Source organism: Acanthaster planci, linkage group LG09 (assembly GCF_054643075.1).
Source record: "Acanthaster planci isolate LZ-2023a linkage group LG09, COTS_SCS, whole genome shotgun sequence".
In the NCBI taxonomy this organism is placed as follows: Eukaryota; Metazoa; Echinodermata; class Asteroidea; order Valvatida; family Acanthasteridae; genus Acanthaster; species Acanthaster planci.
In genome coordinates this window covers 2,318,351-2,336,034 of record NC_141785.1, presented here as the reverse complement: position 1 = coordinate 2,336,034, position 17,684 = coordinate 2,318,351, and the positions used below count along the sequence as shown (strand labels likewise).

The following is a 17,684-nucleotide window of genomic DNA, read 5'->3' as shown; positions in this document are numbered from 1 at the left end:
ACTAGATATATTGGAGTATATGGCTGTCTAAAAAGAACCGGTGGTACTTTCTTTTCAGAATGCTCAAAAAGAGATATATCCATGGTGCTACTGCAAACCAATCCAGTTTTTTTTTCTTTTTTTACGGATAAACCCAAAAGAAAAACTTTGGGCTCAAATACAACCCAAGACACACAATTACAGGAAAAATAAGTTCACAATAAACTACTATTGAAAATAGAAAACTAAACATACTGGTGAAGACTCCAGTTATGTGTGGAAAAGTTTACTGTTGAAGTTACATCATACTCAGAAACCGCATACAAACTGTCCATTCCTTACATTTTTTATGGCTGATGGCACCGTGTCAAAACATTAACTAATGATTTCCATTGACTATGAAAACAAAGTACGTTAATTTTATAGAAATTGCTTACCCCAAATTGCACTTTGAAAAAATTGGGGGGGAATGAGAGACCAATTCATTAAAATCGCCGTAGAACAGATTTCAAAACTGTTTATTACTGGCTAACAGGTACAGAAGCTTGCTGTAGAACAGATTTCAAAACTGTTTAGTACTGGCTAACAGGTACAGAAACTTGCTGTAGAACAGATTTCAAAACTGTTTATTACTGGCTAACAGGTACAGAAACTCTTCCAGTATTTTGTTGTCAGGTGTTGATCATTAGGGCCTGTATTTCCGGTAAAAATTAAGCATATAAGTTATAGTACTGGCTATCTCAATGGCCAGTAATTGGTTTTGAAGGTAAAATTTTTGTTTTCCAGTGACGGCAACAATTCTGAAACATTTTCATTAGTCAAAAAAGAAGTTGGGAAAGGGGATAAAATGCAACCTAATGTGATTTAAGACCAAAAAAGGATATATTTCTAATCACCAAGACTTATCTGTTTATATAAAAATGTGTTTAATATTTTCAACAAATTTGATTTTTGCATAATTAAATTTTAATTTCAATTTTATTGCATTTTTTAAAAAGAATTGTTAATGTCCTGTTTTATCATATACATGTATGTAACTTTTAGCTAAAATATTTGTATTTTTTATGTTGACGTTAATCTTCCATGGCTACCTTGAGTCATTTCACTCAAGTAAACCAACAAAAAAGTAGTGAAAACTGAATGTTTCAACTTCCAATGACAATTAAACCATGTTTTGGAGCACTTTGCTTTTAGAAATTACAAAGTTATGATTCAACTTTAACTTAATCTGTGCAAACTATAAAACCAAACCCAATAACCCGTGTGAAAAGCTTTTTAATTCTGAGTAGGCAATAAAAAGGTAGCATTATACATTAAAGTAAAAAATTATTATGACATGAGGTATGTCAACTAGAATATGAGTACCCCACTGAAAGGACAATGCAGAAATTGACACCGATGTAAGAACAAACTAAAAGTTGGGGACAAACCTTTACCTGAGGCAAATAACGTTTGAGTTTCGTAGAGCACAGAAAGCATCAATCTGCTGCTGATTAGGCGAATATTATAAAAAAATATATATGCTGAGAACAATAGCTAATGCAAAGCTTACCACCATTAAAGGGGGCCACTGTAATAACCAATGATGGCATTACCATAGTCACAAGAATTGTCTATTATACATGAATATATAAATTGCAATTACTATAAAGGGTGCATCTTAATTAACATAATGAATTAGCATCTCCTTCTTTTCAAAGAGTCGCACAAGGTGTCATATAAGAGCACTAGTCCAAATCTTACTTTGTAATTATAAACTACAGAAAGAGACACTGCTTTCATACTTTGCTTTGGTTGTAACCATCCATAACAATTTGTGTGTCTTTATGCAATCCTTCAGGTGTGTATGCGCCACTGACACTGTTGGCAGCAACTGGACACAAACACTGCTCGCACCACCTAAATAATCAAAGAAAATAAAACATTAATTTCAAATGTCTTTGGCAACTCAATACATATCACATTCAACTGTAATTAAAATCAAATGGAATTACCCAAGATGGGGGGATTCACAACAGTAATTAGAATCATAAAGACAAACAAGCAAATCCAGCATCATATCACAATGGAAAAAGTCCAAACCAGCAAAAATGTCATTAGTTATCATATACAGCATGATTTTGGAAAATAAAATGTAGAAGAGTTAGTGCCAAAGGCCAATTGGCCAACATCAAGGATGCAAAGTTTCTGATTAGCCTAGTGGAAAACCATTTATCTTTGATCAACTGAAGTGCAAAACATCATTGAATAGATGTTGCTAAATGTCTACAGTCACTACAGAATAAACCAGTCATTTTTGAGGGTTCAAGAAATCATAAGATAACATTCATATTTTTAAATGGTTATGTACTTAAGATAAAGATAATAATCTTCAAGCAAGATTGAATCCACAATGCGGATTACTTGATCCACATAGCAAAAGCCGTGTGATACTGTCATTTTAGTGAAGTGTAGGGTTGATCAATCTACAACATAACTTAAATCTTTCATCAGCTCATTCAAGACAAAGATCTTGCAAATGTTGAGCAGAGAAAATGCAAAAGCCTATTCATTTTGTGTGCCTCTTGGGCCTTGTGGCATTAGACACATAACTTACTATAGAGGGTTTGCAGGGTTGCCATCTTGTAGTTCAATGCTTTTGTTTCACAAGGTATGCACAAATAAAGGAGGTTTCTCTGTGGAACAAAACAATTGCCCTGCAAGATGGCTACCACACAAAGCCTCCATATTTATGCAGTAATCTATGTGAAATACACAAAAGGAAGCCAGCAAGGTTTTCTATTCAGCAAGTACAATGTTTGCTTTACCTCAGGTAAAACATTTGAGACATTTGAGAGAAAGTCATGTCTCCTTTAACATCATCTGCAGAAGAGAATACAGGATGGATATCCTCAGAAGAAATGATGAATGTGTTACCTCCTTGCTACAGCAATATCTAGCTCCTTTGCTTTGTCCCATGAAGCATGTTCTAGGAGAAGGCTTGCGATGTAGGTCCTGGCTAGACTGTTAGCAAAATCACGTGCAGCTACAGGTATCAAAGACTGAAACAATTAACAAAGGTGAAAAATGTAAGTCTTTAATTCTGAATACAAGCCAAATTAGATTTGCACAAAAAAGTTCTGTCATGGCAGGCAAGAGGTAGAATTCGGCAGTTCTCAGCATATCATTCCGGTGGAGGGTATTTTGGGTACTGAAACAGTTTCAAAAAAAGGTTAAAAACTGGCTCAAGGTCTGGTCAATGACCCCCAACTAGTTTTAAACATCTTTACAATGACTCCAGCACAGTATTCATTAAAGTTTTTAGCAAAACATTAAAACTGGGCAAATTTCAAATAATTTGTTTACCATTGTACTTCATTGTGTGTGATTGTCAGAATAGGCTGCGAAGTGTCTCTAAGGTAGCGAGTGTAATCGCTTCTGTGATCACCGGGTTACTCGGTAGTGAGAACGATTGTGATACTCCTGAGGAAACAGAATTGCCTCAGAACACCAAATCAGGATAGAGATCCGCAGACTATCACATACATGATGAAAATAGCAAAACTCGCAGTTCTCGATGGAAGTTGTATACAAGACGGTTACGCCACGTTAATGTGTGGATATGAACTACTGGTCATGTAAAAATGTAAATAAGAGAACCAGCGAGGACCAGAAGAATGCTGTCACTGGGGCTCTGTATGGGAAGCTTCAGCAGGCTGAAATGCACATCAATATGGGAAGAAGACAGTCTACTGAGATGGTGAAAACCACTGCTGAAAGCTCTCGAGAGACTGTCCACATAGCACTTACTGTTAATATTAACCATTTGAATCAACCAGAATTTAGTCAAATATAGATAAGAACACTGGTAATACAACATCCTCCTTACGGGAATAAGAAACTGTAGGTCCCATATTCTTTGTATCCTATGCTTTTCAGAACTGGAGCTTACCAGTTCCATTTTTTTTACAACAACTCCTTGTTATAATAACAAAACAATTTGGAAAATTGACCTTGTTATAAAATGACCTGGTTATAAATGTGTTCAATTGTATAAAACTGACTTTTCACCACATATGAAGTTGTAATAAATTGAGTACCCTATTTTGTTGAAACATTTTCAATCTAGGTCTAATTCTTAGGAATGTACAGTTTTTAACTGTACATTCTCTGAACATTCTTAAACAGAATGTAACAGTGAAAGGTTAACTGTACATAGAGTGACGTCACAAGAGTAGTTGCAGCTATTGTAAAAGAAGTTTTGATGTTGATTAAGTACTTGCATGTATCTGTCCACAATAAGGTGCTGCACTGAAGGCTGACAAAGCAGGAAAGTAAATCAGTGACTTTCAAATGAATTTGACTGATAAACTGAATTTAATATTAAATTAAAGAGCAACCTCAACGGTGGTGAAAAAAAATGGGGAATACAGTTTAATATACTCATGTGGTATCTAAGTAATACGTTATATATGTAAAGTGACACTGTGACTTCTGAATAAATAGTAATAATGTGATAAATATATGGACCTGAGGGTGTTTCAAAAACTGTCCGCGTTTGTACCATCATGCAGAAATGCTCTTTTAAATTGCGCACCACCGTGGGAAACGAAAGATGTCATGACCTTGCAGGACCTGGTTTTGAGGATATGTTTTCGTACAAAAGGCCTGCACGCCTGAGCTGCCAGCCTCGCCTGACACTTTTTTTGGAATAAAATAACAACATAAAAAACACTCATAACATCTGTCCTACACTCCGAACTTAACAAGCCATATTAATCAAACCATCTTGGTCTTTGTCACCACCTCGTTCACCAGCGGTGGACTCATTGTCAGCCCGATATTGATGCTGTTGGCACTCCAGTGGCACGATGGGATCAAAGCAGTAAGGCTCTGCGCCTTGGACTTCATACTCTTGGTCTTCGTGTTCTTCTTGCTCTGGTAAGCTGATGTTGTCTGAAGCAGAACCACTATCTGACGAGTTCATCTCTTTTTTATCAATACTATGCTCCTCCCCAGAGTTGTCGCTTTCGGGTCTTTTGCTTTCAGCCATTTTTGGGGGGAGGATATCTCGGGCCTTCCAGCTACTATAGCGTGAGCTTGGGACAGTGTAACTGTAACTACACGCTATACTACTTGTAATTATGTGCATTGGTGTGACCATGCCGGCTCAGTGCGTACGTGCATCAGCCGGAGAACCGTTTCCATGGTGCTACCATAGAGGAAGGACACAGAAGGAGTTGCAACTCTGGCACTGCAAAGTGTTCAATGATGGTTGCGGCAAGTCAGACGAATGATAGAAAAATTCCAAAATGCCTGATCACTGCCTGCATCTTAGCCAGACAAGTGGGGCCAGTAATATCCTAGCAATACTAGTAGTTTTTTGCTTGCAATTAAATACAAATTATCACTGTGACAAAGAAATAGAGAGAAAAAAATCCCTGATATTAGACCTATTTTTGCCATCATAAATAAACTTTTAAAATTTTGATACACTGTTCCATTATCCATGCAAAGTTTGTAATTTTATTCTCCTCCGTCCTATACATCAGTGTTCAAAAACTTGGTACCAATTGGCTAAGACTGGCCAACAAAATGTTGACTATTACTGCAAAGCTAAGTTCATAAGTAAAAAATGCGCCATTTCATCACAGGGAGTGATCGTCAAATCTCATAAAATACTCCTTTGTGCAAATGCCATAATAAAAACGATTCAAACAAAACACAAAATCTTGTAAACAACCAGGCTATTTAGTCCCGAAATAACTCCAGTATGACTGCACATACAGATTTAGGGCACACATAATAATGCAAGTAACTGGGCAAGCATTTAATTTGATGTTGTCATGAGATCATACCAAGCACCAACATAAGCATGAATATTCATTCTCCTATACCTCAGTGCACAAAGTTTTAAGGTTGTAGATTACCGCGACAAATTGTGGCGGCGATCATAGGGTACAAAGGGGTTTCGTAGTTGTGAAACAGATGGTGCATAGCAAGTGTTAAGCGTTCGCTGCGCTCTGGCTATGGACATACCAGGTATGCCACAAAGCAGTAATTGGCCAGATGTTACAGCCCCGGCAGTTCAAACTCCTGTGTCCTTCCTCTATCGTGCTACGTGGACAAAAACCTGAAAAAGCTGTATTCATGAAATGTAAATTAAGTGATGACGACACGCTCCTTTCACGAAAGCTAGCCATAGTGCTCGGTACAAACGGGTCTCAAAAGTGAGTTTTTTTACCAAAATTACTGCTGAATCCGGGTTTATTTGGCATAGATGTCTATAATGGGATCCAAGTAAACATACTACGGCCAGATTTCTTATTTTCTTCCACCGTTGGGGTTGCTCTTTAAACATTACTGATCACTTTTTCCCAAGTGTCTGCTTACCTGTTTATTGGACAAGTCCACAAATGATGATATTTCCCTGCAAGCTTTGTTGATCTGCTCATAACACCATCTGATGTCAAGATCTGATGATGTGACCAATGGGATTAGTCGAGACTGAATGTCACTGAAAAACGATGTCAAGCTACCTCCTGAGGTCTTTGCAATGGAGCGAAGAACATCAAGCGACAGAATATTGGTCGTTCCCTCCCAGATACTAAGTACCTGTGCAAATTGAAATTGATTGGACATGTTAAGAAAAACTGACTTCACTTCATTTGACCAAAGACCTTACTTTGGGCAATAGTTTCAGTTATTATGTTTTTCTTTGTATTTGAAAGGCATGGCCAAAATCTTTCTTTTAATATTTCAGTTTGGCATCTTGATGAAAATGGACAATGTGTGGGTAAGAGATTGTCCTAGATTCTTTTGAAAGCCTCAAACTCAAAAGTGTCCCAGGCAACTTGCTCCCATGCTAAGTTAGGCCATATACGTGTAGTCTTACAAAATCCTCCAACACCCTTCACCAGGTATTGTTACTTAATGTCACTACTCTACAGGAATCTTTGAATAAACTAATAACTCCTATAACATAATTCAAGGTGATTACTTTAACAACCATTCCTTTTGTTAAAAATAAGTTGTTTTAAAGTATTTCAGAGGGAAACTTGCCTCAATCTGTAGAGATCTTCTATTTTATATACAAAATGTGAATGTTAAGTTTATAAAAAAAAAAAGTCACCTATAAATCCATCACATAATGTGTACTATAAAAAAGTTTTTTTTTATCCATCTGAAACTGATTATCAACTTTGAGTCGAGTCATTAGGTCAAAAAAGTCAAGATGAGTTGAGTCGGAGTGTACAGTAGAGCTACATTCAATCAATTTTTATGCTTGGGTCACTGATATTGGAATATTAACAAACCCACAAAAGACCGATACTAGATTTGGCAGCTATTAATTAGAAGAATGACGGAAGGAGCACAAACAAGACAATGGTTTATTAAGGATGATCCAAAGAAATAAACTTGCTGCATGGTTACCAAGATGGCATTTGCTGGTTATTTCAACCAAAGATCTGAGTAACTTTGTTTTACTCTTTGTTTTGGCTTTGAATTGGGAGTCATATTACTGCGCTATAAAACCACAGTGTGACAAGGACACGTATGTTCATTCGTTCCACTTAACTTGTGTCCATGTTCCAAAATTCTACAAAGTCCCAGTCACTTGAGAATGGTCATCATGTCATTTATGAGTCATTGTAAATTATCCTTTGTTACTTTGATCAATATTAATTTTGGTACTCAGTCAAATGATGGTCGGCCATGTTTTATAAGTGTGTGTATATACAGACGTCCAACACACACTTATACTTAATGTTCGTACGTGGTTTACTCAAGCCTACCGTTATCCCCTACACATTTTGACTGGGAGCAAGGGTTATTGAATTGTTGCACTTGCATGACTGTCAGAATGACAATCGACACAGGGCACATTAAAATGTATACTTGATGACCCTGTAATGAATAAAAGGAGATAAAGTCATGAGCCGTACTGCAGAGAGTAACTTCTAATACATGTGTCTTTGGTCATCGCTGGTTAAACAATGAACCAACTCACTTCCTATTCACATGATGTGGCACTCTCTGGACTAATCCACTACTCTTTCAGGTAGGGCCAATGCAAAATTTAAGACGGGGAGGAAATATGCACACAAAATCCATCACAGAATTCTAACTTCTCTGCAAGCTCATCCCCTACTTTTTTGTGGAGAGAAAAAATAAGGCAGTGTTTTGGGATTTGTGGATTTCACAACTTTCAAAATGAATTAAATTGCACCAAAATAGGAAGAAAATTGTAAAAGCTACAAACATGCCTCTTCATGTACAGTTTGTAACATTCGGGGGTGAAAATGTCTAGGCATGTATATTAAAGCATAAACAGCATCCCCTAGTGTAATGTTTTTTGTTGATACCCTCCACTTTTTAAATTTCAGTCATTCCATGCCCCAAACACCTGTCCCCAGCACAGTTGATGCCACTCAATATGATCAGTACGATTCACAATCCATTAAAAGACAACTTTTTCTTAAAAAACAAATGACTGCCCACATGTCCGGTTCATATTCTTTTCAAACAATTGAAGCTCTGTATACAGATCGTACATTGCTTGATGCTGAAAGCTAAGTACATGTAATTCACGAGCAATGACAGCTGAGGGCTTTTTTCTGACAACATTAATGCCTACAGATAAATAAATCTTGTGAAAAATATCAATTCGCGATAACTTGAAAAGACCACTGGCGCTTTTAATGGGTCTTGTACATACGAAACTTTATTTCATTTGTTTTAAAAAAATGGAGAAATAGTTTTAAAATGGATTGAAATACCTGTATCGCTGACGTATTTTCTTTCGAATCCCGTCGTGTTTAGTTTCCCCAACATATAATTTTTTGAATTTGTTTCAGGTTTTGTGCAATCTGGGTTCACAATACGGTGATCCAATGATGTCAAATCAATTTTATGTCACCAAATTATTTCCGGGAACTTTTGTATTTTGTGAAAACATTATGGTCTCCATCCATGGACAAAAATGTTGGACGGTGTCCAACATCATCTGCCCAGAAAATCCACAGCATATTGATCTAGTGTGCATGCGCTAATCTGAATTAAGTGGTCACAAAGGCACGGGAGTGAACATGCGTGAGGAATCCATGATATACACTGTAGCATATATTGCTCATAAGAAGAAGCAGTACAAGTACAGTAACTTTGAACTTCAGTCGCCAGAATTAAATTTTCACATAGTTATGGGACTCTTGAGTGGTATTAGTCTATGACTCAAGTCTAGTTTCTGATGAAGAACTCAAGTCCTGTCAAGTTATTTGTTTACAGGGACTCAAGTCACTTGTTTTCCCTTTTGAACTTGAGTCACAAAAATCATGACTCAAGTCAGATTTGAGTTGAGTCACACACTCCAGTCATTACAGGTACATCTGTGCTAGTATCTGTATACCCACGCTTTTATGGGTTTTATTTAAAGGATTTTTTTAATAATGTGTGTTACAAGGCAGACCCAAGGGCAAATCAGGAGGGGGAAGCAGGGGCCATGCTCCTCCTTAAAAAGGAGAATTTTGTTTGTTCAATTAATCAAAGCTTCTTTTTTGGGTATATTTCCTTTCCCTCCCTCCCCAAAATGTTTAAAAGTACCAAAATAGCCTCAACCCTCAAAAAGGCCATAAAAGGTGATAAACAAGTTCTCAAATGTTATGTACATGTGCTCTCTGAAATAATTTTGCCACCCACCCAAAAAAAAAAGAGGGACCAATTGATCATTTAGAAAAGGCAGACTTATTTGAGAAAAAAATCTGATGTCAAGCCAATTCCAACATGTTCAGTGCATGTGAGTCAGCATACAGGCACACTTATGGGCCAACCTCATGCACACATAGGAAAGTTCAAGAATGACCTACAATGGAATCACTTTTATCCACGTGCACGGCTCATTTTTGTGGTCGCTGGACAAATTTTACAATAGATAAGACTTGAAGCTTTGTATGGTGAAGACAGACGAAAGAGAGGACTTATGGTAACACTGTGTGGATAGATCTCTTTTGGAAGAGGTATGGTTCTGACAATGGTCAGAGCATACTATGCGAAACATTGAGTACACAATTCAGTGGTTCTTATCAGAACCATACCTCTTCTGAGAGAGATCTATCCACATGGTGTTACTGTAAATTTTACAATGTAAAACTTGACAGTTTAAAGATAAAACAAACCCATGTTATACTCGAGTGATACAATGAACTTAGAATTATAAAACCCTCCAAATAAGCTCCCTCCAAAAATTTCTTCTGATGGATTATGCCCAAAACAAAGATTTAGAGAATAAGAAATGATGACATACACAAAAGCATGGGGAAAACATTGGAACAGCTTACATGTTTTACACTCCACACTACACTGACCAGTCAGCAGGTCAGTGGAAGTCTTACCTGAGCATCTCTGAGGATGACTGGCAAGCCTGTATCTTCAATGTATCCTTGACCACCAAAACTCTCCAAGCCTTCTGATGCAATAGATATTGCCTTTATACGAATAACAATCAAACAGCAATCAAGAAAAAATACTACTAGCTCAAAATCTAAAACATAACAGCAGCAGAATAACAAACAGCAGTGTGAGCCATTCTGAAAATAATTGTTTACTGAATGTGCATGACTGCAATCACAGGTAAAAATGAACTCCAATGATGGGCTAATGAGTCCTTTTTTCTTATTTTTCATTTAGTGTCTTTTTTGGAAAAGGAAATACCAGGGGTCAGTTTGTTTCACATGGATCTGGATTTCTATACCTGATCCCATCATTGGTTTGCTCCATCCATTAGGTGGGTTTTGGTGTCAGTGAACAAACAACGGATCACTGATTGTGATCCGGATCCACGTGAAACAAACTGGCCAAAATCTTAACATCTGAAGAATACATGCATTCTAGGATCAGTGTTTCATTTTTTCCTAATGTTTAAAATGGCGTCTAACGCAGCAAAAATTGGAGCTGCGCACTTATTCATTTCTTTTTTAATTCTTGGTTAATATAAGTGGGCGTGTTTTATCAGAACCATATTGCACGTACTGTACCATAATATTAAACAGTAAGAAGATTAAAAGTCTTCGTGATAAAATTAGATCGAGACTAAAAGTAGCTGAGTTTGACAGTGTATGCCATCAGAATAAGTACCAAACTGGAAGGGAGATAATTGGATGGATTCAAGCACACTCTCTGTACTGTTTGAAAGGGCAGACTGCCCAGAATACAACCATTAACTGCAATTTGTGAGGAGTGGGCAATATGTCTTTTTGACTGGACAGGTGATGTGGACATTATTTTTGCATCACAGAATAAAACAATATGGATTACCTTTTGTTCACTGCTGTGAGTACACAGCTATTCAACATTGCTTTCCTATAACCATTTCTTGGGAATAGCTTAATTCACTGAAAAGTACCTGTTTGGCAGTGTATAATTTAGCAACAGGCGTTAACAAACGTAACAGCAGTTTGTCTTGTTCTGTGGCATCCCCACATTCCTCTATACCAAGCAGATGACACAAACGCAGCACTAGTAGAAGGTTACCCCTGGTTTCAACCTGTGCCATAAGATATGGATAAGGTTTAATTTGTTTTAAATCAAGATAAGGCATTGTTTAATTATAATCACTTTTTCAAATTGAATACCTGATGTCACTTCAATTTGTATTAACGAATAAAGATGACCTGATGTGGTAAAATATGGCACATACCTCCATTCTAGATAGTGTTTGCATATGTAGAGGATGGCTGGCTATTAGTTTGCCAAAGGCATGTCTTTTCTGGCTGTAATCTCTGGCTAGATGAACCACTCTGCAACCAAAAGATGACTTTGTCACACATGTTGCAGGCTATCAAATGTTAAAGAAGGATCAAAGTCAACACATAACTTCAGGAATTTGGTGGTTGTTTTTCATATGAAGTTGCCTCTTGCCTTTGTCGATTTTTTTTCCCCACCATCCTTCAAATATTCAGTAAGTAAAGATTATCTGGGACAATGTGAGTAGTTTCTTTTAACTTTATTGATTCAATTTAAACATTTAGGAAATAGCTGAAATAAAGGATATTTCACTTAATTTCTGATTGATAGGATACTTAACTTTTTTCAATCTTTTTGCCATCTTCAATGCAAATACTTTTACCCTAAAAGAACCAGAATTTAGATGCCCATATTAAGTACATAAGATCTGTATGTTTAAGTTCAATCTAACAGGGTCTTGTTATGGTCATTCACGCAATTTTTTTTTCCTGGCTAGCCCACTGGGCTAGTTAACTGGATATTTTACTAGCCTGTTCAGAGTTTTACTAGCCTGTATATAAAACATTAAAAAAACCCCAAAATTTGTTATCAGCTCACCAATAAAGAATTTGACATTTCGGAAAATAAAACGCTGATGGTATAAATAAGAAGGCATGTATGTTAGTTAAATATCGCTTGATTCACTGGTAACGGAGTCCGGAACAAAATCACCTCTTTGCTCCATCTTTCCTCTCATTTGGGTTGCTTACGTTAAGCAAAAATTGCCACTTTTTGCTTACTTTTTTATATTTATATTGATATATTGATTTATATTGAATACATGTAGTTATTTTGATCTAAGTTTTAACATGTAGGCTTATTCTGAATTTTTAACTCGCCCACTGGCCAACCAAGGAACAAAGTTTAGGTAGCCCAGGGCATTTTTAGCTGGAATTTGTACGCTGGGCTAGTATTATTTCGAGGCCTGTCATTGGTGGTTCATGATCTGATATGCACCGAGCACAATTTCAAATTGTCAGCCAACATTTCTTGGAAAATGTATATATATATATACAAGAATGGTATGTCAGCTTTTCATAACAATGGTGTCCAAATGACCACAACATAAGCCAAAACCTGTTGAAGGTTCATCTCAATACAGAAAATGTAGTGGGCTGATACTTGAGAAAATTTACATGTACCAGATACATGTAGGGTTCAACCGATGACTGCATTGGGCATCACATCAGACCAATATTTGTCAATATTAGCAAAACACTAGATTGGCAAAACTTGACTCTCCTTACTGATAAATGTACCCATGTTTTAGTTTAAAGAAAAGTACAAAATCCTGCACTAAATTTTATCAAACACAAACTTCGTGTTTTTATTAGAATGTAAGTTCTATGCAGTGATGCCTTATCATAAAGAGGTAAGTATTTCTTAGTCCACAATCTGTATTGCATCAACTCAGTGCCTGATCCTGAAGACAACAGAGCAGTCAGTGTACGTACACTGAACCTACTGAATGTCACACATTGCGGACTTAGTTCAGCTCATCAAGTTCTTTGTTCACACAAAAATCCAAACACAGATAAACCACTTCCTTAAACTGTCATTTTCAAATTCCTAGATTTTTACCAGTTCCAAATAGTTTCAACTTGCTAACTTTAGTTAAAATCATTTTGATACACTGACACTTTATGTAAAGTTTCATTCTTCCTGTTTTAAAATGTGTAATTTTGTTAGTAAAAGTCCTACCCTAGTAATAAAGATTGACATGTTTTTCAAGATTGCATGAGATATTCAACATCAGCCTCCTTGAAAATATGCTTTAAATGTTATCTGTTGTTTACTAGATAATTTCCTGTCATTTTTACATACCTTGGTTTGGTTAAAATCTTGTAAATTTTGTAAGCTTTTACTCTATGTACAAATATTATTTAAATGTGCTGCAAAAAATGGAAAGATTGGCAGGAATGCTTTCTACAATTTTTGGATTGCAATTTTTTCCCACATACAGTGCAGAAAAATTTAAACATGTACATTTACCAGTATGTTGTACGTTCCCTGCTGGGCCATTGCCAATACTATTGTGCGTTCAGCGGATGCAACACGTTCTTTTAATTCAATCTTCAAAGCAAACAGGCCTACTTGATTATTTCCAGCACTAAGAAGTAGGCAACATTCTAATTTATTACTATGTAAACTGTTCAGGCATGCAACTTGGACTTTGAAAAAAAAAAAGGAAATTTAGACTTTTGTACAACGTTTTTCAATTTTCAGTGGCATGAGCGTGAAGAAAAAAAGCAAGGAGATCAGCTGATCCGAAGAAAAGTTGTACGCCTGACTGTTAAGGGAGTCAGTTTCGGTATGGTATCACTTTTGTGTTTGAGGGAGATGTTTATGTCAATAAAAAAATCGGAGCAGACACTGGCTGATCATCCAAATAAAACATCAGCCATTGGATTGGCAGGCAAAACCACCATTTACATGTACCAGATACATGTAGGGTTCAACCGATGACTGCATTGGGCATCACATCAGACCAATATTTGTCAATATTAGCAAAACACTAGATTGGCAAAACTTGACTCTCCTTACTGATAAATGTACCCATGTTTTAGTTTAAAGAAAAGTACAAAATCCTGCACTAAATTTTATCAAACACAAACTTCGTGTTTTTATTAGAATGTAAGTTCTATGCAGTGATGCCTTATCATAAAGAGGTAAGTATTTCTTAGTCCACAATCTGTATTGCATCAACTCAGTGCCTGATCCTGAAGACAACAGAGCAGTCAGTGTACGTACACTGAACCTACTGAATGTCACACATTGCGGACTTAGTTCAGCTCATCAAGTTCTTTGTTCACACAAAAATCCAAACACAGATAAACCACTTCCTTAAACTGTCATTTTCAAATTCCTAGATTTTTACCAGTTCCAAATAGTTTCAACTTGCTAACTTTAGTTAAAATCATTTTGATACACTGACACTTTATGTAAAGTTTCATTCTTCCTGTTTTAAAATGTGTAATTTTGTAAGTAAAAGTCCTACCCTAGTAATAAAGATTGACATGTTTTCAAGATTGCATGAGATATTCAACATCAGCCCCCTTGAAAATATGCTTTAAATGTTATCTGTTGTTTACTAGATAATTTCCTGTCATTTTTACATACCTTGGTTTGGTTAAAATCTTGTAAATTTTGTAAGCTTTTACTCTATGTACAAATATTATTTAAATGTGCTGCAAAAAATGGAAAGATTGGCAGGAATGCTTTCTACAATTTTTGGATTGCAATTTTTTCCCACATACAGTGCAGAAAAATTTAAACATGTACATTTACCAGTATGTTGTACGTTCCCTGCTGGGCCATTGCCAATACTATTGTGCGTTCAGCGGATGCAACACGTTCTTTTAATTCAATCTTCAAAGCAAACAGGCCTACTTGATTATTTCCAGCACTAAGAAGTAGGCAACATTCTAATTTATTACTATGTAAACTGTTCAGGCATGCAACTTGGACTTTGAAAAAAAAAAAGGAAATTTAGACTTTTGTACAACGTTTTTCAATTTTCAGTGGCATGAGCGTGAAGAAAAAAAGCAAGGAGATCAGCTGATCCGAAGAAAAGTTGTACGCCTGACTGTTAAGGGAGTCAGTTTCGGTATGGTATCACTTTTGTGTTTGAGGGAGATGTTTATGTCAATAAAAAAATCGGAGCAGACACTGGCTGATCATCCAAATAAAACATCAGCCATTGGATTGGCAGGCAAAACCACCATTTACATGTACCAGATACATGTAGGGTTCAACCGATGACTGCATTGGGCATCACATCAGACCAATATTTGTCAATATTAGCAAAACACTAGATTGGCAAAACTTGACTCTCCTTACTGATAAATGTACCCATGTTTTAGTTTAAAGAAAAGTACAAAATCCTGCACTAAATTTTATCAAACACAAACTTCGTGTTTTTATTAGAATGTAAGTTCTATGCAGTGATGCCTTATCATAAAGAGGTAAGTATTTCTTAGTCCACAATCTGTATTGCATCAACTCAGTGCCTGATCCTGAAGACAACAGAGCAGTCAGTGTACGTACACTGAACCTACTGAATGTCACACATTGCGGACTTAGTTCAGCTCATCAAGTTCTTTGTTCACACAAAAATCCAAACACAGATAAACCACTTCCTTAAACTGTCATTTTCAAATTCCTAGATTTTTACCAGTTCCAAATAGTTTCAACTTGCTAACTTTAGTTAAAATCATTTTGATACACTGACACTTTATGTAAAGTTTCATTCTTCCTGTTTTAAAATGTGTAATTTTGTTAGTAAAAGTCCTACCCTAGTAATAAAGATTGACATGTTTTCAAGATTGCATGAGATATTCAACATCAGCCCCCTTGAAAATATGCTTTAAATGTTATCTGTTGTTTACTAGATAATTTCCTGTCATTTTTACATACCTTGGTTTGGTTAAAATCTTGTAAATTTTGTAAGCTTTTACTCTATGTACAAATATTATTTAAATGTGCTGCAAAAAATGGAAAGATTGGCAGGAATGCTTTCTACAATTTTTGGATTGCAATTTTTTCCCACATACAGTGCAGAAAAATTTAAACATGTACATTTACCAGTATGTTGTACGTTCCCTGCTGGGCCATTGCCAATACTATTGTGCGTTCAGCGGATGCAACACGTTCTTTTAATTCAATCTTCAAAGTAAACAGGCCTACTTGATTATTTCCAGCACTAAGAAGTAGGCAACATTCTAATTTATTACTATGTAAACTGTTCAGGCATGCAACTTGGACTTTGAAAAAAAAAAGGAAATTTAGACTTTTGTACAACGTTTTTCAATTTTCAGTGGCATGAGCATGAAGAAAAAAAGCAAGGAGATCAGCTGATCCGAAGAAAAGTTGTACGCCTGACTGTTAAGGGAGTCAGTTTCGGTATGGTATCACTTTTGTGTTTGAGGGAGATGTTTATGTCAATAAAAAAATCGGAGCAGACACTGGCTGATCATCCAAATAAAACATCAGCCATTGGATTGGCAGGCAAAACCACCATTGGTTGCACTCTAGTCACAGGGGTGTGGGTAACATTCCCTGGCTCTTCTAGGAATAAGTTTGTTTAAATTTAAGGCATCTGTTGATTAAAATACATCAACAAAGCAAAAAATTAAAATAAATAATCCAATGTAGGGACATATGAACATACGCAGACCAAGTTGACTAATGTCTCCAGAAATACAAACAGATGCATTAAACTATACTTACCTTCTCATTGCTCCGGCTGAAGAGATTGCATTATGAATACGGGTGACAGTTAGCATGGGGCTGATGGCAGCAACACCTCTACCCTCATCAGATACCTGATAAAAGAAAAAGTCATGGCAAAATCATGTGTACACATGTACAGATACACAGCAAACATACACCAAACAAACTCCTGATGAATGCATCATAATGGTCCTTTTTTCAAAGCAAGGTAACTATGCTATCAAGTATGCTATCAAGTATGCTCAATGTTTGCATATTCATTTTCAAAATCATAAACTCAGAGGTGAAAATCAGTTAGAAAAATGTGGAAAAATTCAATTAATTACAAAAAAACATATATTTTAAAAGCACATTTCAAGGTGTTGTTACGAGCAAGACAGCAATTCACATGCACAACAGTAAGGGCTAACATTCTTTTTTTTTTTACTTTTGTGTTGTGCTATCTCCCTCAGACTACAGGAATCATCAATTAGGACTGGCCACCAGTAAGCCTTTTGCGAGTTACATGTTTGTAAATTTGAATAAAATCTGGTGCACTGAGTTATCTGATTGCACATAAACACAGGTTCCTTTGTGCCTTTCTTATCCATTGAGAAGATACAAGCTAAGTGTGGAGAGGGGTTATATGTGTGTGCCCTTCACTTACCCTCCCATATGTGGGGCAATATAATAGCTTCTTCACCGTAAGCAAGGAACTGATTAGTGTCCACATGGAG

The 17,684-nt window shown here is 36.3% G+C and overlaps 1 protein-coding gene across 2 annotated transcripts in view; it reads right to left on the bottom strand.

Annotated features, from left to right (window-relative positions):
• Nucleotides 1–582: 582 nt before the first annotated feature.
• The window catches only part of LOC110987552 (acyl-CoA dehydrogenase family member 11-like), a 33,943-nt gene continuing 16,841 nt past the window's right edge, over nucleotides 583–17,684 (bottom strand). For both annotated transcript variants that reach the window (XM_087140598.1, XM_087140599.1), the window contains 7 exons: nucleotides 16,966–17,060; nucleotides 11,651–11,750; nucleotides 11,357–11,497; nucleotides 10,347–10,439; nucleotides 6,352–6,573; nucleotides 2,896–3,020; nucleotides 583–1,878 (listed from right to left, as the gene is read on the bottom strand). In XM_087140598.1, coding sequence (XP_086996724.1) covers nucleotides 1,758–1,878; nucleotides 2,896–3,020; nucleotides 6,352–6,573; nucleotides 10,347–10,439; nucleotides 11,357–11,497; nucleotides 11,651–11,750; nucleotides 16,966–17,060 — 897 coding nt within the window. In that variant the 3' untranslated portion in view covers nucleotides 583–1,757. The remainder of the gene's footprint in view (nucleotides 1,879–2,895; nucleotides 3,021–6,351; nucleotides 6,574–10,346; nucleotides 10,440–11,356; nucleotides 11,498–11,650; nucleotides 11,751–16,965; nucleotides 17,061–17,684) is intronic.